This window comes from Kryptolebias marmoratus, linkage group LG4 (genome assembly GCF_001649575.2).
Source record: "Kryptolebias marmoratus isolate JLee-2015 linkage group LG4, ASM164957v2, whole genome shotgun sequence".
In the NCBI taxonomy this organism is placed as follows: domain Eukaryota; kingdom Metazoa; phylum Chordata; class Actinopteri; order Cyprinodontiformes; family Rivulidae; genus Kryptolebias; species Kryptolebias marmoratus.
This window is the reverse complement of record NC_051433.1, coordinates 7485894-7510944: the sequence shown is the minus strand read 5'-3', so window position 1 is coordinate 7510944 and position 25051 is coordinate 7485894. Positions and strand designations below refer to the sequence as shown.

Sequence of the window (25051 nt, the reverse complement as noted above, 5' to 3'; positions counted from 1 at the left end):
TCCCGAAGCAGCCGGGGCCGCAGAGGAGAGCTCGGTGTGAGTGTCCGCACAAAGCCGAAGCAGCTGAAGCCGACTCGGCCCGACTCGGCCCGCGGAGGCTCGTGTTTTCTCCCTCCTCCTGCCTGACAGCACGAGCGCTGATTTCCTCACACGTTTGGAGAAGTCTGCGGAGGCGCCTGCGAGTATGGGGAGCCAACAACTGCTCTGATGACCGGACTTTGACCAACTTCTCTGCATTGTAAATTATGGTAAGTCTAATATGTTTTGATTTTTAGGCCTATTTTATCTCCAAATGGTTGGTTTATTTTGTCTTTTACTGGGAAAAAATATCCTATAAAAACACGTCTTTGAGTTTCCTATTTTTTTTTTACTCAGACCCGTAAAGAGAAAATTGTTAGTAGTGATGTGAAATATGTCTTAAGCACTCTTTAAATTTAATTTCGCTGTCCAAATATTGACCTCATGTGAGGTTTTAATTATCCTAATCATTCAAAGATTTGTTTTATGTGTCTTATGACAGAAGGCTACAATAAAAATAAACATGTTAGTTGCTTAATTTTTTTTAATGTTTTCACTTTTTATATAACTAAGGCCTTTTTGAAAGGTAAACATTTGTTTTTTTTTAACATTTAAAGCCCTGATACACACTATGTAGCATTTGAATATAGGCCTTTGTTGTTTGTTTATAATATTAACAATAATGTGTAGTTTGAGATATTCTGTCAGGGGCAGTTTTTAGTACATATTTTGGTATTCATTAAAGTATTTTATAAGAGCCAATTGCCAACAACAAAGGGATTATTTGTCCCACTGTGTGCTGTTTAAAAATCGAAGTTAATAGCTGGTGGAGTGCATGAGCTCCTTTGTTTTTCTTGGTGTTGGTTGAATCAGAGCAGCACTTTCTGCTCAGGCCTAACTACAGAAGATTACACCCAAATCACTGACACCCCTCCAGCTGCATGCAGGGACCGTCATTAAAGGAAATTACGGGGAGCCACGCTAAGCATTTTTCAAAGCTGGTATTCATATTTTTCAAGGACCCCTTCATGGCTTCAGACCAGAAAGTCACTCTCTGTCCTTTCTTTGCCAGCCGTTTCCTTCCCATTCAGTCTGTTCTCTCAGCTGCGCCGTCAGGAGGAGCAACTTTTAACGGGGCCCTGTCATTTTAGGGGAATGATAGCGGTACATTTACTTGAATGATATTGTACACGTTAAACTTGTATTTTTAGGTTGCCATTGTTATCAGACCAACTGGACACATGTCTGTTATTGTCCGAGTCAATTATCTGGAATATATCTCCAATCCTGCAGCCATCCAAAGACAATCTATTATTTGAGAATCTAGCTATCATATTTCAGTTCTCAATGGGCTGTAAATCCTACTAAGTCTCGAGTATTTTAACTCTCACAAATAACATCCAGGGTTCTGGCTGAGGGGAGTGAGAGGTGCACTCAGACCACATACCGAAGGTGTGCGCTCGAGTGTTTGATTTAACACTGTGGTTCGTCTCCTAATAATACCAGGCCCCAATTCTGGGTTGCCTCTCTCTACGGATGACCCGAGACCCTCTCGCTTGATCTCCCTCTCGCCCCTCAGCCTTCACGGTTCTTATTACCAGCTCTAATAAATTGTGAATAAGCAGCAGCCCAAAACGTCCCAGGTTGTGGAGAATTCCCCCATCCTGCAGCGCGAGGCACCCCCTCTTAAGAAAACACAAATTAATTCCAAACCTCTATGTGGCCAAAAGTTTCTGGAATGATAAATATTTTCATAGGAAGTTCTGCTCTTCCTGACTTTATCTGCACCAGTTTTATTATATTTCCTTCCCAGCTGCTCGGCTCTCGACGTGTCTAAGCTTCTGTGCGTCCTTCTCGTCATCCTGCCCCACGTTTCTCTCTGGCTAAGAGTCAAATGTCTGCACTTACTTGAGTTCAAGGTTACGACAGGACTTTCAGGTCAAACAGAACAATCTGAAAGAATGTTTTATTTTCTGCACTTGAGTGACAGGGTTCGTTTTAGTCCAAAAAAGTGTCAGTTAGTTTCACTTGTTATTAAGACACTTAAATACCAAACTCTTTACTGTTTTCTGTTTGTTTTTGTTTTGGTGACCATTGTGTGCAGAGAAAATTTTAATGAACGTAGAAGCGGTGAAGATGATCTGCTTGTTTTGCTTCCTTCACAGACGACATATTTACTCGTCTGTATTCCAACACTTTGTACACAATTATGAAGAAGTGACAGAGGTGACAATTATCGTAACAAACTCGTTTATCTGGTCTTTGACAATGGAGAGAACTGCATAGTAATGATAGGACAAGGGTGATCTACGCACGGACCATAATAGACCGAAACCTTTTCAATTGCATCATTTACCAAAGTAGAATTTAGCTTAATTGCACTTTTGATCGCTCAGTTGACTTTTTTTCTTTACTAATTTCATTTTATTTGCTCATTATTTTACAAATGTTCCTCTTTTTTGTCTTCCTCTTTTTTTAAAATTTGTACCAGTTTTTATTTACCATATACATAAAAAAGAAGAAAACCTGAGCAGGGAATAATAGGACACTGCTGAACAACATAGAGTTGTAGAAAGTTAAAGGCTAAATGCTAAGTAAAAATCTCAAAGTTGGTTTTCTTGATTAGGAGCTGTTTTACGCAACAGCTGACTCTAAAGTTTCTTCAACTTCAGAATAATCGGTTCTGACGTACAGCTGTGTGCACATCAGAATCGATGTGCACACAAAAAGTGCTCAATAAAGGTTCAGAAACAGAATATCTTGCCTAATAGGGCAAATGTCTTAATATATTAGGTGTATTCCGAGTGTGCACCACTGATATTGTATTTTGACATGCATATATATGTGTAAAAGAGTTCAGGACAGTTGAATTATTAGTGTAGTGGTACCAGATTTATTGGATTTATTGTGCTGCCAGACAGTGCAGGTATGTGTATAAAACTATACTTCTCTTATTAATATGTAGCAAAAGGTCAAAATTGGTACAATACGCTGATTGACTTTCAGATAATCTGATTCTCAAAAGTTATCAAACTTCCCTCTGAGGCTCTTCTCTCGCTCCCATCCTTCCCTCCCCCTTTTTTTAATTCTCCGAGGTCTCCAGAGAGCTCTTGGGGAGGCCCAGTGGTGGTGTACTTAGGTCTGTGAGTGTGTAATAAACCCCGTGCTGTCAGCAGACAGCAGCTGTCTCTCTGGATATCTCTGCCCTCCTTATCTCATCTTGAGAACAGCAAAGCCACACACGTCGCAACAAATTCCTCAATGACCAAGTTTCTTTTTTTGAACTTTCAGTGGCTAATCACAACACCAGCAGAAAAGAAAATGTAATATTCTCCTCTGGTTCTGAAAATATTTTTTTAACTGTCAGAAATTCTTTTTCAAAATTAACTTTTCTAAGAAAGAAATGAACAAACACTAATGAGTTTCTTTTACCTTTTTGCCCTCTGTTAATATTGTTGCATATTAATGCACAATTCACTCCTTTTTCTGTTTCACTTATACATTCTGTTCTTCACTAAATCTGCTGGTGAAGACGTAATTGGAGCTCACTCCGTCTGTAGCGCCTGTAAACCTCACCTACCAGCAAGTTCTGTCTGGCCAGCTGTTAGCAACTAGGGCGGTCATTTACCATCACATGCAGAAGAGACTGATTGAGGGCAAACCTTTTCATCCTAATGACTAATAAAGTGGCATGTCTTAGAGTGTGTGTAGCCCTGTGTGTGAGAGAGAGTTCATTAGAGAAGGCAGGAGAGCTCATGCAGTCAAGCAAGTGTCGCTCCTGAATGTGCGAGTGCCCGTGCGACCACCCTTCCCATCTCTGGACCAGATGTTTTTTTACCTGGAAGCCAGACCACCATCTGACTGAGGTCAGTCCAGACCGCCAACCCTGCACCTCCTCCAGGCTGCTGGGAGGTCTGCCAGCTGTCCCTCTGCCTGACCCTCGTCCCGGGGCACTGATTCTGGGAGAGATGGAGTCTTGGCCCTGGGGTAGGTGGTCCTTCTTCAATTTAGCAAAATTAAAGCAAATTCAAAATATTTTTTTTTTAGTGGTAGTCTTTGGATATTGGCAAGAAACCCAATTGTTAAAAAAAACAGTATTTTTTTAGAGGTAATTAAAATACAAACAAAATAAACATTGTGTGCTCAAGAAAAATGTTAAAAGATGGGGGGGGGAAGGATAAAGACGCAGGCATTGCCGTATAAGGAGGTTTTGATTACTAACACAGGGGGGTCCTGGTATTAAAGCCGTTTTGTTGCAAAAGTTACTCAAGTGAAAAGCAAAGCCTATCAAGTCTGGAGGTAGAGTTACAAAGTGCAGACAGAGTGGACAACAGGTTCACCCTGCCACAGATTAATTGGACCCTGTTGTAGAATCCTTTTGTCTGTGTCACAGGAGCTCTAGATCTGTCCTTATATGAATTTAGTGTTCTTCCACTTAAAGGAGCATTAGTTAGGTGTGTGTTTGTGTGCGCATGTGTGTGGGTGGGTGGGTGGGTGTGTTTTTGAACCTGTCAATTAGGATTAAACCCTTGTGCAAGTTCTAAACTGGTTGCTCAAATTTCCCAGTTATTTGGTTGGTTATGTAAATGTTATGTTACAGGTCGGTTAGCATAAGCCTGGCAAAAATGACTTTGCAGCCATAGGACACTAAGGTGAATGTAGTGTGAAACACCGGTTTGTTTGTTGTCTTAAATCTGCTGTATGACTCTGTCATTTGATAAGCAAAATTAGTTTTTTGTATGTGGGTGAAGCAACAATAGTCACTAGTACTATTATAAAAACAGTGGAGGAAAATATGGCCATGTATACTATACTACAATATACTATAAATTCCTCACAATTCAGCCCTCTCTGTTGATGTTATTAGTTTGGTGAGAAAACTATGACCAGATCTAAAATGTTCAGCTCTCTTGTCTGTAACTGAAAACGAAAGACAAAACGTAGAAAGCATACTTGAGGTACTTCAGGTTAAAGAAAAACAAAACGTGTAATAGAGGCAGCCAAGAGCTGTGTGTCTGCTGCTTCTCTTTGTTTGTTTGTTTTTGTGTCTGTGTGTGTGTATGTTAACATTTATAGCTGATTTGCAATTAGATTGTTTGGCTATTAAAAAATAACTTTGATTAATAAATTTGCTAAATACATTGTTTTGCAAAAATTGTAAATTGTGCATTTACTGCCTCTTTTTGTTTAGTTTCCCCTGCAACACAGGAAAACAGAGTATGTTCTTTTCCCTCAATTTTTTTTTAAAGTCTGCAGAGTTTGATGATATGTATTATTTGCCTTCATTCATGTTTATTAAATATTACCTTGAGATTTTATAAAAACTATCAGGAAAAATTGTCAATATTTTGACTTGCATTTAAAATCGTGGTCTATTTAATAATTTTATGTATGCTGGTATGTTGGTGTTGTAATCTAACAGAATTTAATCACAAAGATAAAATGAATAGCTACTAAAATAAGCTTCTTTTTCTTTGTCTATTTTCTTCAGCTTTTCTTGCTGAACTTTGTATCAGAAGTGGTTAGAAGAGAGCAGTAGCTGGCAGATGGCACCATTTTCCATACAAACAAATCCTGACAGTGTCACACAGAACCAAATAGTGGCCCCTTGTTCTACGTCTTTTATCAGCAACTGAGAAGAGACGTTTTGTGTGCAACAGTGATTCCACCCCCCTCCAGATCCCCCCAGGCACTTTTAAAGACTGTCCAAATTGAGGGCTCCAGGTGGGGGTCCCATATGGCGTGATAACGAACTGGCAAGTCACCTTTTCAGGCCACTGATTTAGAACTGCACTATTTCAATAAGGGTCAAGCCGTCAGACTGTCACTGCGGTCTGCAATTTGACTCTCTTGTTGCATCAAGACAGACAGAGAAACAGCTCGCATATTGACACTGTATATGTACATAATCAGATAAACATCAGACACCACACCAGATAATTGTTGATTCATGGAAGGTGCAGAAACTAAGGCTAATTTAGTCACCAACGACAAATCCAGGGATTTTACTATGTGAATAAAGAGATTATTTGTGTTTGTGCTACTACTTTTTACTAGTTTGTTTATATTAATGTCATGGATGCAACCAAAACCTGGTAGTTTCCACAATATTATTTTTGTGTCATGCTTTGCCTTTTATTGAATATGCTAGGAATAGTTCCAGTAATAAAAACACATTTCACAAAGAATCTTGTTCTTGTTAAGCTTATGTCCAACAAGGCAATTTAAAATACTTTTTAACCCAATTCTTTGAACCTTCTCTAGTTTTTTTAAAAGGCTGAAATACTAATATGAAAAACTAAAAAGTCATGAAATTATTTTTTAATTATGGTTTTAGAGCCTTTTCCCACATTTGAGTTGCTGATGCTTACATACAGTAGCTTCAAACCAGTGGGTCTGACACTACCTCTCTTCTCGCTAATTGGGGTCTCCATTTGGTCCCACCAATTCTTACTCAAAATAGTTAAATTAGTTATCTTATGTACACTCAAATCACTTTGTATTGGATTACAATGTGACAAAATTAAGTGCTGTCTCCATAAATGGAAAACCAATGAAAAGTCACTAAGCAACTTTCCTGTGGTGGGCACATTAATTCTTAAGTTGCAGTCAGCTTTGAATTCCTTATACTCTTCTTTCCTCAGCTGAAGAAATAAAAGTGACACCCAAAAGCATGTTTTAATGTCATTAGAGAGTAGTGTCATGTAAATAAGAATGCATGTGTCTTTAAATAAAAGACTCTAGTTTAAAAGTTGAGTGTGTCATTTTTATTGTATAACATTTTAGCAAATTGTTACATTCACTTTTAGTCACTGTTTGCTTCGGTTTAGTGACCAAAATACTTGGTCAGGTTTAAAAAAAATGGTTTGGGTGGCTTGGTAAAAGGGAAAAATGAAAGTAGGACTGGACTTCTGCTCTATAAATGTTTTTGTACCATAGCTCGTTTTATATAATTAGATGAAGAAATGCCTTGGAATTTTATACAATTTATGTAGTACCTGTTTTAGTAGTTGTGCTCACTTGTCCAGTCAGTTAAGATGCAAAGCTATTTTATGAGTGTGCTACTCTCTTATTAAGTGATTCAGTTTTGTGTCAATCATGTTTTCATCACCCAGTGGGTTAGTTTTTTCCTTAAACTGTGTCAAATTGCATCTCATTTCTTTAAAGACAATGCACAATACAAAGGCTAGAATTTGATATCCGTGAAAGAAGCAGCAGACTAGCAGGACCCTGGAACCCAGGTGAAGTTAGTGGGACTGGCCTTGTGGCCTTGTGGCCCCCCGTGGCCCTGCTGAGTTTGTTTAAGCTTCAGTTTCAGACCTTGGCTCTCCACATCTCTGCTAAGCTCTGTTCATCTTCCCTCCGGTGTCCTGTAGTTCCCGTGGCCTTGGACACTCTCCTCCCAGGCCTCGCCCTGAACCAGGAAGTGCCTTGGCTGTCGCACACAGTTTTTGTGTGTGTCCACACATGTGTGTGCACCCATAAGTGCTCTAGGGAAAGTAAAAAGGATCCTGAACAACTGTGAATTTCACTTTTGAACCCTGGGACACCTCCAGTGTCCTTTTGTTGAGTTTCAGAGACGTCCTGTTATAAATATGAAATCAGCATCTCTGATGACTGTAAGCCCATAGACTAAAGTTAGGAACTATTTTTGAGCTGAACAAAGGTTTTAACATGAACTCATCTTAGAATACAAGTTTAGATTTCTACATCAGTTTATAAAAATCAACTAAATTCTCCTACTACCATTATTAGGAACATAGCTGCTATTAGGGATCATTGATTAGTCACTTGTGTCTGGTGTCAGGATATCATTTTGTTTAAGTTTAATTGTTCTTCTGCTGTCAGATTTTTAAGTTCATGTTTGTTTATTTGTAATTTTTTTAGGGGTCAAATATGTAGTTTTGTCTTGGTAGTTTTAAAGATTTTCTTTTTTTTTGTTATCGTTTTGAAGCTAGAGCTATAAACATATTATTGTCTAGAAGAGCTTTGTACTAGGCAGTGGTTACATTAGCATGTAACATTGCTTTATGTATTGTTCATGTTTGGAGTAAAATTCAAAAATGAAAACAAAAGCCCACCAATGGACAGTTCCTATGCAGCAGTAAATTTGCATTGGCCCTGTAATTCACAACAGCCATCTCTCTTTGTTGTTTGTTGTTGGAGTTTAGGCCGTTAGCTTCAGCTTTGCAACAATAAAATGGCCCCAAGGCAAACTCAGAAAGAGGTGTGATGAAATGAATAAAATAATTTTTATGAACAGTAATGAACTTAAGCAATATCAGATTTTCACAAGACCTAAAACTAAAGAGATTTTATTGGGGACATAATCCAGTGGTAAATTTGTATCAGTACCAAAATTGTATGAAACATTGCTTCAATGTTTTGATGTTTAGGAAATTTAAGCCAAAGGAGTAATCATGCATGTTAGATTAATTGGTAACCAGAAATTATCCCTAGGTGTGAGTGAAAGTGTGAATAGTTGTTTGTCTTTATGTGGTTTTGTGATGGACTTGCGACCTGTCCAGGGTGTACCCCACCTCTTACACAATGACTGCTGGAGATAAGCACTATGAACCCAGACAGGAAAAAACGGGTAAAGAAAATGGATGGGTGGATGGATGGATGTTAAATAAGCTTGAGATGACAGTAATTTAATCCCAAGCAAACACCAAGCCAACTGTAACAAAGTCCCAAACAAATACTTTTTAAGGCTCTGTTGGCACATAACTTGGGTATGTATATTACCGAATGAATAATTGTTTTCTATGGTAAATGTTATTTTAATCCAAGCACCTCTCCATTCTATCTTTTTACCAGCTTTATTCTGTTCATCATAGTTCAGGGCTTGAGGACATATTAACTTTTATGGTGTAAGAAATGGGGGTTGTTCAGTTTAAGCATAATTCATTCTTGTAGCCTTTCTTCCTTCGATGCGCATTAATATTATTTTACAAAATACAAAATTCAGTAAGCCTATATTTTATATGTAAACTCCACCCTGAAAGGCCCGAGGCCAGGAGGTGATCCTACGACCTTCTCGCTGGGAGGCGACAGCTTTAACCATCCACCGTGCCGCCCTTGTTTCATCAAATCACCCAAAACTCTGGGACTTGTGAACAGCTCAACACAGTGCTCTCACTCTACATTTTAGATTTCACTCTAAGTTTTGTTCGGGTTGTTCTAACCTGCTATATTCCCTCTGTGTACAGACACAATATAAATGGATGGAAATATTTTTACCTTTCATGTTGCTCATGATTTATCATTTGATTGTAAAGGAAACAAATAAGATTATTCACATTAGTACCATAAATAGTCTCTTTGTTTCTGTTAGTCATCAAACCTATTCACCTCTCAGACCTGTGTTCAGGAGGAAGATATATGTCTCCCGCTGTCACAGAACTCAAGGCAACTTTTGATTAGACAATAAGATTCACATTTGTTTTCTGACGATTTTTACAGGAGAGTTGATGACTTGTACCTGATTAACTGAAGTGGAACAAAAAAAAGAAGAAGAAGAAGACATAGCTCTTTCTATAGGAGCAGGTAAGAAAACAGAATAATGAGGAAAAAGCAGATTAAAATGAAGACATCCGGTTCATCCTTTAAATATATCAAATAAGTTCAGTTTTCTAATTTATTTATTTTTTTGCTTCATGATAAATTTACTAATTAGGATTGTGCAGTTTATTTTAGATGAATGTGCTGATATTTTCTTTGCTTACATTTTATATAAATATTCAAATTATTTATTTTCAAGTTGGTCTATTTGTATTTTGTTCTTGTCTAATGTTTTTTTTATTTCCAATTTTTGTGTTTGCTTCGTTCACAGGGCTTTTTATTCTTGTTTCAAACACATCAGGTAGTTTTAGGTAAGTTATTTTATTATATTTTATTAGAGTTGAAACAAACATTCTATGTCTAAGTAGACAAATAACAGGCAAAATTTGACTTTTTGCATGTTCTGTTCAAGAGGAAATGGTAACATCTTTCGACCTATTGTGTTTTTGATATTGTTAATTTTTTTATGTTTGAGGAAGCGACATCTCAAATTTTGCCTGATGTTCTGAACAGCAAATGGTTCTTCCTCACTACTAATTTTAATGTGCAACAAAACTGATGTTACATTTTGACAATTAAAGAGAAGAAGAACTACATAGAAAAAGAAATTCCTCATTTTTTGTCTTTCTTCTCTAAGATCGGTGTCATGGCTGCATACGGGCAGACTCAGTACAGCCCGGCCCTCCAACCTGCAGGACCATACACACACTACACTCACCACACACAGGGCTACAGTATGCCATCTTACAGTAAGTACACAAACAGCAATATGTTGGAAAAAATATGACTTTGTTTTTATCTCAGTAAGAAAGGATGTTTGTAATGTGATAGCAAGACATGCTTACAATGAAACTTTAATTATGTCTGAGTTAGTGGAGCTTCTTATTTGTTAATGAGACAAAAAACTGGGCAGAATCCTCTTTAAATGATTTGATATAAATGAAGTCAAACTACCATGCAGTGACACTGGAAAACAAAAATGGGAACAAAAGGGACCATGAGGGGTAAAATGATCTTCGACATGTAAAATATAACAGAAAATGCAAAAAAAGACCTATTGTCAAATGTTTTAGAAAATGATCAGTTCCTCTTCTGTAATCAGTGTAGAGAATTTTATTGAACAAACAAAGCCGCATATTCACTTTTTAGTGACACATAAAACCCTACATTCCCCAGGCTAAACCGTTTCATTAACTAGTCAACATGCGAGCTACCAGAAACAAACACAAGCATTTTTTAAAATATATTACTCAATGGTTAGTTGGGATATTTGACATCAGTAGATACAATTCTATAAATGTGAGATATTTGCCTTGCATGCTGGTTTGGTTTATCCTGAGTTCCTCATAAATGTTCGGTTGTTTTTGTTGTAGACATTAAGACAGAGGACGGTCTGAGTAACTCTCCGGGACAGACAGGACTACTGGGCTACTCAAACTTCAGCGGAACGCCTCCGAGTCAAAGTCTCTACAGCTACTCTCACACACATGGTTAGTGGAAACACTGCATGGACTGACAACTAACAGTTGACAGACTTTTTTGTAAAATACCTTTGATTTAACCACAGAAGCATCCATGCATGCTGTAAGTCCCCCTCATATCTCCTCATATCTCTTCTCCTCTAATCTCCTCTCCTTGCCGCCACACCTGTTCTCTATTAGCTGCGGTCTAGGCTCCTGGCGTCAAAAGTCTCTTTCCCCCCCTCCTCTTTTCTCAGGGTCAGGCCCCCTTTCTCCACTCAGACCAACAACACAGCATGCAAGCGCTTGTTTGTTTCCCAGAAAAAAAAAGAGAAAAAAGATTTAGAAAATATGTGGACACAAAGAAGGAGAAATAAATCAGACAGAAGAGGAAAATAAAAAGAACTGTGGGTTTAACAAAAGCTTGGCAGAGGGGTTTTCTGATATACACATGCTTAGATGAAGATGTGTTATTCTTGGGAGTGTGTGCAGCTCTCCACATGTCAGTGTGTGTGTATGACTGAGTGCTGGTGACGGTGCTATACACATTCCTCAATTGTCCGGCGCCCATAGCCTGACTTGCTCAGTGTGGCTTTATGGCTTTGAAACCGGTGTGAAATTGACCTTGTGTGTGACAGGGGAAAGGTTAAGCGGCATTTTACGGAGGGGTGAGCAGGTTTAATGTTGCAGACGCAGCATGAGCTGTTTCCACTGTATGGATGGGACACAAGAGGGATAAAACCTTTGAAGGGCTCTAAACAAATGAGATGGGGATGTGATTTTTGTACAACACGTGTTGTTACATGCTGTACCTTTAAAAATTTAAAGCCGTCATTTTGCTGCTTTTTTGAATATTATTAATTGAGATATTCATTAATTAGTTCATTCACATTTTAAACTTCAATAATTTTCTTTTTTCTGTTGTAAAATAATGGTACTGTGATACTAATAACAGTAAGATTTCTGCAGCTTATAACCTAATAATAGCATTCCTATTTTTCATTTTTATTTTATAATTTACTAATAATTGATAAAAGTTTGAATTACTGATTTATTTAGGTATAAAGTGGTTATTCTCAAGTTATGCATTTTAAGCAGTCATGATATATGACATTACTTAAAAAAACTTTTTTTTTGTTGGTTTTAGCCTTTTGACAATCTTGCACCTCATAGTTTTTTGTGTTTTTTTTTTTTTGTTTTGCTTTGGGTTTTTTTTTTTAGAGCTTAAGTTTGACTCTGAACAGATGGACCTTGTTCACAGAATTACTCACTTTGTATCCTGTGATGATAGGTGGTCTTTTATGATGGGACATAACCCCTTCAAAATTGTTTGAGACATTTATTGTGACGATCACATTTAATTCTCCTCCAAACTCACATTAACCCCTGATCAGCTTTTGTTTTTTTTTGCCTTTGAAGACAATTCTTGTTTTCCATTTTACTTTCTCCTTAAAGAATATTCAGATGTGAGACATTACGCAGGAATGTAAATATTCTTGCAAACCAGCTTTTGATGGAACCCTCTGACAAACTGCAAAGCTCTTTGGGACTGTGCTTTGTTAGAGCACCGCTGTCAGACCTACAAACAATTTTTAACTGTGTAATTAGAGTTTGAGGGACATTGTTCCCAAACAAAATAAATTTGTTTAAATATTCTTGGGCATAAATCGTTAACTGTGAACTTCAAAAGGTAATAAATTGCCACAACATTCAAATATTTGTGTGATTTAAGAAACTTCCCATGTCATGCATTATATTCACACAATACACAAGAATACACATAGAGACAGTACAAAACCTCCAAAAAAGCCCTCAAAAACTTACTGTACTCCGTGTGAAAAACTGAAACCAAATGGTGGTCTTTTCGTGTTTATTTGAAAGGCCTCCTGTATTTTTCTTGTTGTCATTTTAAGGCTTTTGTGCTGTCTGCCAAGGTTTCTGCCACTGAGTCATTATCTCCTTTTTGTCATTCATTGTGGGATCAAGAAGAAAAAAGTGGAGGGCAAGAGAAATTCATAGTCAAATGCCGAAAAGCTGTAAAATAAATTTGGCCAAAAGAAGCCCAAATATACATTTCAAGAACGTTAAAATCATGCCACTGAAAGGAAGACAGTCCAGTTGAACAACTAAAGTAATCAAGCCTGTCATCGAAAAGCTGAGGGGTTTTTAGACTATTTCTGGTAAATGTTCATCTTATTGGATTAAATCATTTCTTTTGTATGGAGCAAAATTCTACCATCAATAAACGGTGGGATACTTAAGGAATTAAAGCATTTTTTCTGGAATGTTATTTAATCATTTTATTCTGACTGAACACAGATGTGCACAAGTACGTAAGAAACTGTGCAACATTCTAACTGATTCACTATAAAAACTGTCCCTGGGTTCAGATGAATGGATCTGCAGAAACTAAATGTCAGTCAGTTAAAAAAACTGGATGAAAAGTGTCAAAATCTGACTGTGTGATATCCCTGTTCACAGTTGAAAACACATCATGCTCTGAATGAAACGGATCAGCAGTATCTGGGTTAAAAAACTGACTTCTGGTTAAAGCTGTCTGATGTGATGAGTGCAGACATGCTCAGTCACATTTGTGTTTCACTCCCAACAGCAGAGTGAAAGTGATCAGAAGTTTTCAAAACCAATTAAAGCAGAGCATGTGTTCATTGTTTTGTGTGTTTCCAATGATCAGCAGGAATTCTACACATCTTGATACTAACACCTTCATTCCTTAATATGCACAAAATTGCAAAGTTTCAGCTATACGGAATTTAATATCCAGACTCGTTCACACTGGTTTAAATGAAGTATCTAATTCTGTTTACATAAAATTTAGTTTGGTCATGAATGACACCAACAGGATACATTGCTTTTTTCTTTTTCTTTCAAGACCAAATGTTTTTAAATTTATTTATTTATTTTGGCCATTACCCTGCATTGCATGCAAATAGCTATTTTCAAGTTTATAACATCTAGCTAACTGCTAAACACACTTTTTTTTTCTTCTCTCTTTTCTATACTATCCTGTTCAGAGTAGCTAGGGGGACTAGGTCATATCCCACAGTCAACAGATGAGAGGTGGGGTTCCCCCAGGACAAGTCTATTGTCTATTGTAGGCCCAACACAGAGACACACGAGACTAAAAGCCTTGCATGTTCACACTTTGAAAATTACCAGTTAACAAGTCATGCATGTTTTGGACTGTGATAGGAAACCAGAGTACTCAGAAAATGCATTCATGAGAACATGCAAACGTCTGAGGAAAAGCCACAGCAAAGATTCAAACTTGAACCTTCTTGCAGTGCCAACAATCCGCTCCACCATCCAGCCCAACCGCGAAACAGAAATAACAAAAATTAAGTGAAAATGTTGTTTAGGGTGGGTAGAAATGATAAGTTTACAGGGATTTTTTTTAATCAGACAAACAAACAAAACAGACAGCCTTGACAGGAGGTTTGGGGTGAGGACAAATTGCTTGGAGGAGAACATTCCAGCGTTTGCTTGATCATATTAGAAGATTCCCACAGCAGCAGCAGGAGGAGCAGAAACAGCAGATTTTCCCACCTGTATTGTCATGTCAGTCATAAATCCCACTCTAAGCTCCTGCAGCTCTGAGCTGTCACCGAGGAAATAACCAGAATTTCACTTCTTCCTCCCCTCGCAGCTTCATAGATCAGATCAGATGCAGCGAAATTCGATTACACGTTTATTTTTTAATACAAAATGAGACCAAAATGCCACCGGTTCATATTTTATTTCATTATTATTAACAGAAGTTTTTATCCTTTTCCTCTTTACATTGTTACTCAGGTGGTGGTATTTCACCTGGAATCTTTCAAGGGACACATGCAATCTCAAGTTCAACCCCATTCAGTCCTACCCAACAAGTAAGTAACGTAACCTCAGACACAGGTTTTACCTTCGGCTGGAAAAATATAGAAGCAATAATTGCATTTTGATGTCACTGACCAACTAATGTTTTTCTTTGTGTTGTTAGGAGTTCCCTGCGTATTCAAGCTACAGTCAGAGTCAGTACTCACCATATTATAACTCGCATCACTACAACAGTCCCTACTTAACCAGCAGCAACATCAGCCCTGCAACAATCACAGCTCCATTAGCTTATCAGCACCCAGAGCACCCAATTATGATGCCCAATCACAGCCCAGAGTCACATACAGGTACTGCTTTAGCCTTTTTTTTTGTCTTTTTTTAATTTAAAAAGAATTCTTGTCTTGCTATTTTATTTACTTCATTCCTTTGTGAAGCAGTTTGTCAAGCAGAAAAAGCATATATTTTCATTAAACATCTTTAAACCATTTGGAAAAAGAAAAAAAAAGGAAACTTAGATCTTTTTCAAATGAATGTTATTAAAATACAATTTCTGGGGATTTTTATTCTGCCATCATGTCAGGCAAAATAAAAGCAGTTTTGAGGAGTTTTTTTTTCTAGAAGGGATTATATTGCCTTGTCTACTATGCTTCATTGTTTTAAACAGTATAAATGCTATTAAAACTTTACTGCAATATTTTAGCAATGTGTCTGTCTCTGGCAGACTAAAAAAAAACTAAACCTGACTGCAATTATCTTTATATTAGTGCCTGGCAAAACTTCAACATTTATTGGATCCTTCCTTGTTCGGTTAACCTTTTTTTGTGAATGATGTTTAAAATCAGAGAATGACAGAGAATACAGAGATTTCTGTTTGCTTTAGGAGATTACCACCCGCCTCCCAGCCCACCAACACCAGGTAAGGAGGAGGTGATCCCAGCACGAAGGGGATCAGATGGCAAGTTGAGAGGAAGAAAAAAAGTTATTGACCCTGCTCCTCCTCTGGACTCAGATATAGAGGTAAACACGCTCTCACACAGTGCTGGAAATTATCATCATTTCTCTACAATATTTATCTTTCGCTCTCACACTCACACACACAGACAAACTGTTGTGTGGTTAACATTGCATATCTGTTATTTCACTGCAGCGGGTGTTTATCTGGGATCTGGATGAAACCATCATAATTTTCCATTCACTCCTCACGGGAACTTTCTCCTCACGATTTGGCAAGGTATGGTATGACCCTTAACCTTGTCATTTCACTTAAAAGGTGGTTTCTGTAGCAAATCGCAATTTCACAGCAGCGGAAAGAAGGTATCATTTATTTTCTGTAAAATCCTGACTGTAAACACATCATCTTACTTTAGTGAACTGACCCTTTATCTCTGTGATCAGATGCTTATTTGGCTTAGAGTTAAAGCCCACCACCTTTGGGTCTCATCCCTGAACATTTTCACACGCTGGCTGTTTTGCCTTTTGCCCTCTTGTTTCTTTTCATAATGCACAAGGGTTGTTTAGCTTCCCTGACAACCTGCAGCGTGACTGACAGTCAGCGGGACCTTTACATAAGAGACAGGCAGCTGACAAGGGGCGGACAGTGGTGTGTTTCTTGATTTTGGCCAAGGTTCTGTGTTTTGAATTCTCACGATCCTCTTGTGGGTTGACACAAGGCTGATGGGAGTTTGAGAGCGGCGTCGCTGATCAGTTCAGCTCCCGGCAGGCTTTGCATGCTGTTGTTTCTTTTCCTTTCTTTTCTGCCACACAGAGCGGGGCCGAGCAGAGGGAGTGAGAAAGAGACAAAATTTAAAAAAAAAAGTTAGCCTTTGTGGATGTGCTGAAATGTGACTTACGTGCCAAAAAATTCCTCCCACCACATGAACCTCCCCCACCCCGGCACCCCAATCCCCCACCGCTGGATCCAGGGGAGCTCAGTTGGACGGACTCTGACATCAAAACTCAGACATGCAGCAGAGGAATTAAAGGAGTGACGATGGAAAAACAGATTTACAGTCAAGCGTGTTAATATGCCTTACAAGCAAGGAACTTTTTTTTTCTTAATATTTTGTTTCTCTCGCCCTGTTGGCAGCAAATTCTTCTACTCTTACAGGGTTAATGTGTTTATTTATAAATCTCCACTTCCTCTCCTGCCTTCTTTTGGCTACACTTAGTGATTCAACTTTTTTAATCTTTTATTAATAAAAAACATTTGGATTTAAACAGCTAGACTAGGCCCGGTCCAAGGAAGAGGTGGCGGGTGTGTGTTGAAAGACACTTGTTTTCACTAACTTTGTGACCCAAAGGTGAAAAGAAAACCACACAAGGAACCGACTTCCTCCTCCAATATCATCTCATCTATTATCTCATTTATCATACAGCACAGCCTGTCCTCTGCCATGTGAATGTTCTTCCCCAGCTGTATTTTATATAAAGTAAATTGTTTGCATGCGAGTAAAGGTGAGATGTGATGTATTTTTTAGTCTATTTTTTGTTTGTTTGTTTTTTTCCTTTTTTGAATTAAAATACAAGTTTTTTGTTTGTTCTTTTGGTATTAAACCCGATCTGAAGATGAAGGTGATTGCACGTCATAATTTTAATTTTTTGCCTAACAGAACAAACCTCTCCCAAACCTTTAACCCTTCTCTCATCATCTTTCTGTTCATTTTTTCCTCATCATTTTCTTCTTGTGATCCTTCCTATTGATCCTACTGAACCTTTGATGCCCTTTGTCTCCAATTACTTCTGTTTTTGCCCTCAGTTTGGAAAAGGGATATGTTGTAATTGCCCTACTTGTGTCATCAAGCCTTTTTTCCCGGTGCAAGCCAAGAGAAAGCCCCCGCTTGTCATTTCAAGTGCACTAATGCGACGCTCACCTTTGGCTGACACTTCTCTTCTGTATCTGTCTCGCTGCCAGTGCTGGCTTTAAAACAATGCACTACACATACCTTCGCACACCTGCTTTTGTCGTCCTGAACAACTGCGTGCCCTGGCTGTTTGTCAGCCTGTGTGTTACGGTGTTTTGTGTGGGCGATGATTTAATATTTGATTTTTAACTTATTAACTGAAGCTGGTGTAATGCAATACGTTTCTGTTTGCAGGGTTTTCTTTGTAAGTGAGAGAAAGTAAACAAAGTAATTGAGTCTGGGTGGTGAAAAGTAAGAAGTTATCTAGATATTTGTTTTATTTGAAAATCCGGTTGACACAGTACTTCCTTAAGGGATAAAATCCACTGTCTGCTTTTTCTAGATATTTTTATATGCATTTGTTTTAGCATCTTTTTCTTGGTCATTACTGATTTCCATCAATTTCTATGATTGTCTCTTTAAAAACTGAAGTGAATTTTCTGCAAGAACTTTGCAGTTTATTGTTACAGTGGTGTAATACCATGCATGTCTGCAAGTGTGCAAGACATTAAGTGGATCTATATGATGATGTTGTGCACAGTAACGTATTGTAACAGCAACAACTTCTCCTTATTTTGCATCTTGTAGGAATATGATTCTGTAGCTGCAATAGCTGCTGATGCAGAATGTGGCCCTTCAGAACAACTGTGGGTTCATAGAGGCTGAAGTTCTAAGTGTATTTGCAACTGAGTTAGATGGCTCTTGCAGTGTTGGTTTCTTTGTTGGTCTGATAGCACATTGTCATAAAATATAGCATATGAATGAAAAAGGCATGCTTTTTTTCTTTTTATTAACCTTTTGAAAGGATTGAAGTCTTAACATTGTTTCAAATGTCTTTTTAGACATTGGCTGACATTAATAACTTTATGCTGAACTATGAATCTGGAAAGAGTTCAGCAGAAAAGAGATGGGAATCTTTGCCAGACTTAATCAGAAAATCTAAAGCATAGATAAAATTTTGCAGCGAGTTTGACTGACTGATACATATTTGCACTCACTTTCCCTCGAAACCTGTTTATGTCAGTCAGCTTGATGAGCAGGAAGCTGTTAAAGAAAAGCAGGCAGCTGCACTGACATGATGTCAAAAGGAATGATGTTTAATAATTAAGTTTAACCGATAATTCTTTGAATGCCAAACATTGCAAGCAATTAGTGTCAGTCTAAACTGATGGTTTTGCTTTTTGTTTAACCATTTGAAAGGAGTGCTACCCTTCATGTGACAGAGTTTGTTTCTCATTATTATTTGTAATAATAATGTCAAATCACATCTGCAGATTACAAACCAATGTCCTGAAAAAAATAAATAAATAAAAATAAATGAAGGAATCAGTTCCTTTACTGAACAAGTCTCAAGACTAAAAAGTCCACATTAAAATCCAACATACCTTTTTAAGATTTACCAAAAAATAATGTTAGATCCAGCAGAGATACACATGTGTACACAACACTTTTGAATTTTCTTGTGACTTCATAGAGAAATGAAATATCAAGAATATTAATTCTCCCTCCTTTATTCTGTTCATCAGGACTCATCGAAGGCAGTGTCTCTGGGTTTGTGGATGGAAGAAATGATCTTCAATCTAGCCGACTCCAGACTCTTTTTTAACGACCTGGAGGTGAGTAACAAACTCATTACTTTTCAACTAATGAGTGCTTATTTAGAAACCTGCAGGTGTAAACCTTGTTCTATGTATTATCAGTACAATCAGTATCAGTCTCACACATTTTGGCTTACTTCACTTAAAAATCTTACCTACCTGCGTCCACATTTTCCTTGTGAATCTTTCTTTTTTTATTAATTGTTAGACTTTTTCCAGTAAGCTGGAAAACTGGAACTTATGAAATATATCCAGGACTGAGCTTGCATAACCAGAAAACCTTCCCTGTCACAGCCTATTGAGAGGTTTGGCATTTGAGTGCTGTTTTTTCACTTGGCATAAAGCAACGTGGCAGCCATTGGTAGAAATCCACTCATGTAACATCTCTTCAGTATTTTTCCGACAGCAACTTCTATACAATTTTCCCTCCTGGAGTGACAGAACAGCAAGAATATTAAAAGGGTATTTTTGCAGGAATAAGTGCTCCACAGATAGACCTAATGCACTTTACTAGAAGTGCACCTAATCTAATACGGGCATTGATGCAACCTCTGAAAGTGATGACTCAGAAAGGGGGAAAAAAATGCCGTTTTAGTATCTGATAGTGACTGAACACTGCATGTTTGTTTGTTTTTATCACACATTCTTCTGCCTTGTTCTAAGCAAAGGAAAAAGATTAAAAAGGAGCACAGAAAAGAAGAAAAAAAAACAGAACAGGGAAACTTTGTGTTGTAATTGTAGGTGTGCATCTGAGAATCCAAAAGGAAAATTAGTCAAACGGGAGGAGGAGCAGTCAAGAAGAGGGAAAGGAGCCAACAAAGCCATTTGCAAACCCTGGTTTTTTATCCCTTCTTTTGTTGTTAGGGCTGAGTAAATCCCTTAACAGTACCTTACAGCGGGCTGACAGCTCCTGCTGTTGCATCTTGAGGCTCAATTATCTTGTACTTACTTTTGTCAAAAGCCAACATGTGTTACAGCTATAACACAAAAAAACTAATATTATTATAAAAGGCATGTAAGACTGCCTGAAAAATAAAAAAGTCGGATTTTAGTTTTAAGAGATTATAAAGATTGATCAGTGTGGGAAGTTTTGCCAGTGTCAGTGTATGTTTAGAAACAAAGGGGTCATTTGCATGCAATGGTCAGTAGTTGCAGATCCAATGGACCAAATCCCACCTGAGAGGGATGTGGCAACTGGCCAGTGGGAAGCAAGTTATGCAGCGATGTGAGGACGATGAGGTAGCGTCTCTGTCTGGGTGACTGAAATGTGATAGGAGAGCCTGTCTGTCTTGGGTCACTGCACGACAGTTAGATGTTTTACCAGGACTCTTTTTTTTGTTGTTGCAAACACAATATGTGTGCAATGATGGTTGTGGGATTTAGAGGCTTAAACGTGAAGTCTGAATAAAATCATAAAGCAGACTTTGTACGTGACTTTGTGTGTTTTTCTATGCAGTTTATTGTGAGTGATGTTTGTTTAAATCCACATGGTTGCTGATTCATCTTCATAATGCTGGAGGTGTTTTGGCAGTGGCAACAAAGCGGTTTTTATCATTCTGGTTGGTAGGCATCCCTCAGTGCCTTTTGAGGTCATACACTATAAAAAAGCATATTTAATTGAATTTACTTTTTGGTTACACAAGAATTCTCTTACAATTTAAACCCCCTTTGGCAGCTCAGTGTTGGCACCTTATTCTTTTCCCTTGTCTTTAAAATCTATTTTGTTTTCATTTCTGTTGTACTGTCTCCCTCTAAAGCTCAGCTACAGAGGAAAGACTTGCCTTTGAAGGCCTTCACTCTGAAATGATATAATATAGCTGCTCTCTTTCTCATTTCCCAGGAATGTGACCAGGTTCATATTGATGACGTGGCATCAGACGACAATGGACAGGACCTGAGGTAAACCTTTACTTTTACTTTGCTTCGAGCTCCACTGAGTGACTCAAGCAGTTCTTTTGTAACTCGTGAACCAGACTTGCCCTCTGAGTTTTAAAGCACCAGAGGACAACAGCTGAGATGAAACAACGAGTGAAAGTATTTGTGTTTTCTAATGTGTGTGTTCAAGCTTGTACATGACATTTTTTCCTACTTCCACAAGCAAAAAGGATATCAAAGAATTACCCAGTGCTTTTATTTCTCTAAAAATATCTTTCTCATTGGAATCCATTTTTAAATTACCTCTACGTTCAGATATTTTTATTACATAAACTTGTTCGAGCACTTCAGGGTACTTTTAGGAGGGTTTTGAGAAGGAGGCAGACTGCACCAAAGTGTTTTTTGACATTTTTATTTTACTGAACTCGGCCCTTTACATTCAAAGATAATTTACATTTACTTTTGCAATACTGTACTGATTGCATTGCATTTTAACTAGCTCATTTAGTTTTAAATGGTTCTTTTTGACCCTATAGTGTTTTCAGTAGTACACTTTCCTAAAATTGCTCAATTCTCCACCCACTGCTTGCATTTTTAATCACCTAAACCAGTTCTAAAAAGCCAGAAAAATTGATTTATGGAAATAAGAGCATCTCCTTGAAAGAATAATAAAAGTGTAAAAAAAGGTGTGTGCCTGTATAATCTATATCTTGGCTAATTTCTGCATTTTGATTCTGCAGCACTTACAACTTTGGCTCAGATGGCTTCCAGAGCCCAGCAGGAGCAGGCTCTTTGTGCCTGGGGTCAGGGGTTCACGGAGGGGTCGACTGGATGAGGAAACTGGCTTTCCGATACCGCAGAGTCAAGGAGATCTACAACACATACAAAAATAATGTTGGAGGTAAGTTCTTGAGATGTTTTATTTAATACTTCTCAATACAGGTAACACTAGATTATTAGGCCATTTCAGGTGACGTTCTAGTTATTTAATTTTTTTTTTTTTTGTAATATAGACACGTGGCCTTTCATCAAAATTTTAAATGGGGTTTATTTGCAGTAAAAACTGTCATCACCACATAGTTAAAAAATCACAGTGCCAACCACTGGTAAATGAATAATTGTATTTAAACCACCTACTTACTTAGGTGACCTGAGGTCTTAGGTGTCATAATGTTTCTAGAAATCATTCCTTATAATTGTAGATTATAAGGAAAGATTAATAAAGTTAATAAAGAAAGTTAATGACAGGGTTACTAGGATAAAACCACAACTTGCTATAATAATTATTGCTGTTTGTCTCCAGTTTGTTTAACATAACAAAAACAAACCATTTTCAGAATTTTGGGGTCATGTAGCAAAACAACAAGAAGGTGTTAAAGAAGAATAAAGTATATGAGAATGTTTATGTCAAAATCAAGATTTCAATCCTGACTTTAATTTATTTTATGTACAGTAGAACATAACATGCATTAATGTCAGGATTGAAGTCTTTACTCTTGGATACCCAGTTTTAACCACCATTGTGTATATATTTTAGGTTTGCTGGGCAGTCCCAAGCGAGAGGAATGGTTACAGCTCAGGAGAGAGATGGAAGTCCTGACTGACCTGTGGCTGACTCAAGCACTCAAAGCCCTGGCTCTCATTAACTCCAGGTCAGCTCATCTTATCCCAGTTTGTTTTGCATGAATCAGTTTGTTTTGCATTAATAGCCTATTATTTCTCAGCTATAAACTTTTTTTTCCCAAATCTCACATCAGAATTTAAATATTTTTAAATGCAAAATGTGTCATTCTAATGTACTTGAAGTTCTTGCCACATTATCAACATGTCTGTCTTGTCTTTTTCCAGGCCAAACTGTGTGAATGTGTTGGTGACCACCACCCAGCTCATCCCAGCCCTTTCCAAAGTCTTACTGTACGGCCTCGGCTCAGCCTTCCCAATAGAGAACATATACAGCGCCACTAAGATTGGTGAGGAGAAAGGTTCTGTGAAATGTTGGACTAAGTAGTAATGCATAGGCTGCTTAATTTATTTTTCTCCCAAATAAGTTCTTATTACAGTAAATTTGTTTCCCATTTTTCAAAGCTTGACAAGTAAAATGTATAATTTTTTTTCTCATTCCCCCTGTTTTTAAAGGAAAAGAGAGCTGTTTTGAGCGCGTGTCTCAGCGGTTTGGTCGGCGAGCGGTTTACGTGGTGATCGGAGATGGAGCCGAGGAGGAGACTGTAGCCAAGAAGGTTGGTGTAACTCAGTCTATTTTTTATGACTGACTGCTGAAAAATGGGCCGCAACTAATCATTTAACTTTACAACAGTCTCCATTTCGGCAGCTTCTGTTTCTGACAGATTTTTTTTAAATATATATATAGTTTTATATTGATTGTTAAAATGTTGTCTAGATTTGGCAGTTTGGCAGGCCTTTTTTTTGCCTTACAATATCCTTTTTTACAGTTTAGGCCAACATGTTTTCCAGATGTTCTTTATCACAAATCACATTTCTTTCCAACCCACTGCATATTTTACATCTAGAATGCAGTTGGAGATGTTGAAAGACACTTGCATGCTTCAAATTAACCCTAATGTTATTTTTGTGTTTAACTAGAAGAACATGCCATTCTGGAGAGTGTCCTGTCGAGCAGATCTGGAAGCTTTGACCCATGCACTGGAGCTGGACTACCTCTAGAGGGCATCAGCTGCCAAGGTCTGCACTCAAAACGAGGACAAACTCTTGAAGTCTGTTTTGTGCAGCTAGAGAGTAAAGGTGCTTGTGGAAGCTGATTTGGAGTCAGTATTGCTGTTTTGAGTGAGCACCTAAGCAGACAGTTTAACACCAGGATAAAGGAACTGTGAGGAGTTTCAAACAATACTGCAGCAGGACAAAAACATGAAACCACAAGTGCTGACATCCGACTTTGCAAAGTAAAAATAAGGGACCAAATCATAGCTAATCCCAAGGAACTATGGTTAATACTGCAAGTATTAAATACATGTATATAAAAAAACAAAATCTTTTTTTTTCTTTCTTTTCTATTTGGTTCATCTCAGCTTATTGAATGTTGCACTGAATGCAAATTCTGATTTCCTGTTTAATGAGCTCAATGAATGTTTTTGAATGGGGGAAAAAAAACATTGTAATGGTTTTCAACTGCTTGTTCTGCTCTGTCTTTTATGTTTTCAGACATAGAAACTGTTTCAAGGGCTAATACTGTTTTCAAAATAAAGTTTGAGACAAATTGTGATGTTATGTATGCCATTTAGATCAGGTAGAATATTGTCAAATAACATCTTCTCTTAGTTAGAGATGATTAGTAGATGAATAATAGTCAGTACTTTGGTTTTATAATGACAGCTATTTATTATAGGTTCATTCCTACAGCATAATGAGTTAGAGGGACTGCAAGGCATCAAATTAAAAATAATAATAATAATCTGTAAAGACCAAAGCAAATGTTTTGATATGAAGTTTGCCTGCGGATGTTGTATTTTAGTTCAGTGCTTGATTCCTCACCTTTGATTTTGGGTTGTACATTGATTTATTTTCTGTTACTGTTTCAGTTCCCATAAACCTGTTTGTAATATAAATGAACTGGTATGATTGTGCATGTGCTAATTATACTGCCTGTCATCTTAATATGATTTGTATATAATGCTTTTCATTGTCCATTTGTTTTGACAGACAGTTAAAGTAGATTAATAAAGATAAATTAATTGCATTTTGGGAAAACCTGTGTGCGGTTTCATCTTAAACACTAAATAATAAATAAAAGATTGGTGATCTAAAAAGTTGCACAAATTTTAAGAAG

General features: G+C 37.6%; 1 protein-coding gene across 1 annotated transcript; it reads left to right on the top strand.

Moving 5' to 3' along the window:
* Nucleotides 1-24972, top strand: eya2 (EYA transcriptional coactivator and phosphatase 2). The gene is made up of 16 exons (XM_017408522.3): nucleotides 1-248; nucleotides 9484-9567; nucleotides 9854-9893; nucleotides 10220-10331; nucleotides 10956-11072; nucleotides 14853-14929; nucleotides 15040-15223; nucleotides 15757-15893; nucleotides 16024-16107; nucleotides 19303-19392; nucleotides 21215-21273; nucleotides 21990-22150; nucleotides 22787-22901; nucleotides 23098-23219; nucleotides 23386-23486; nucleotides 23851-24972. The coding sequence occupies exons 4-16, from the start codon at nucleotides 10229-10231 to the stop codon at nucleotides 23929-23931; spliced, it is 1431 nt and encodes a 476-aa protein (XP_017264011.1). The 5' UTR covers nucleotides 1-248; nucleotides 9484-9567; nucleotides 9854-9893; nucleotides 10220-10228; the 3' UTR covers nucleotides 23932-24972.
* The last annotated feature ends 79 nt before the right edge of the window (nucleotides 24973-25051 follow it).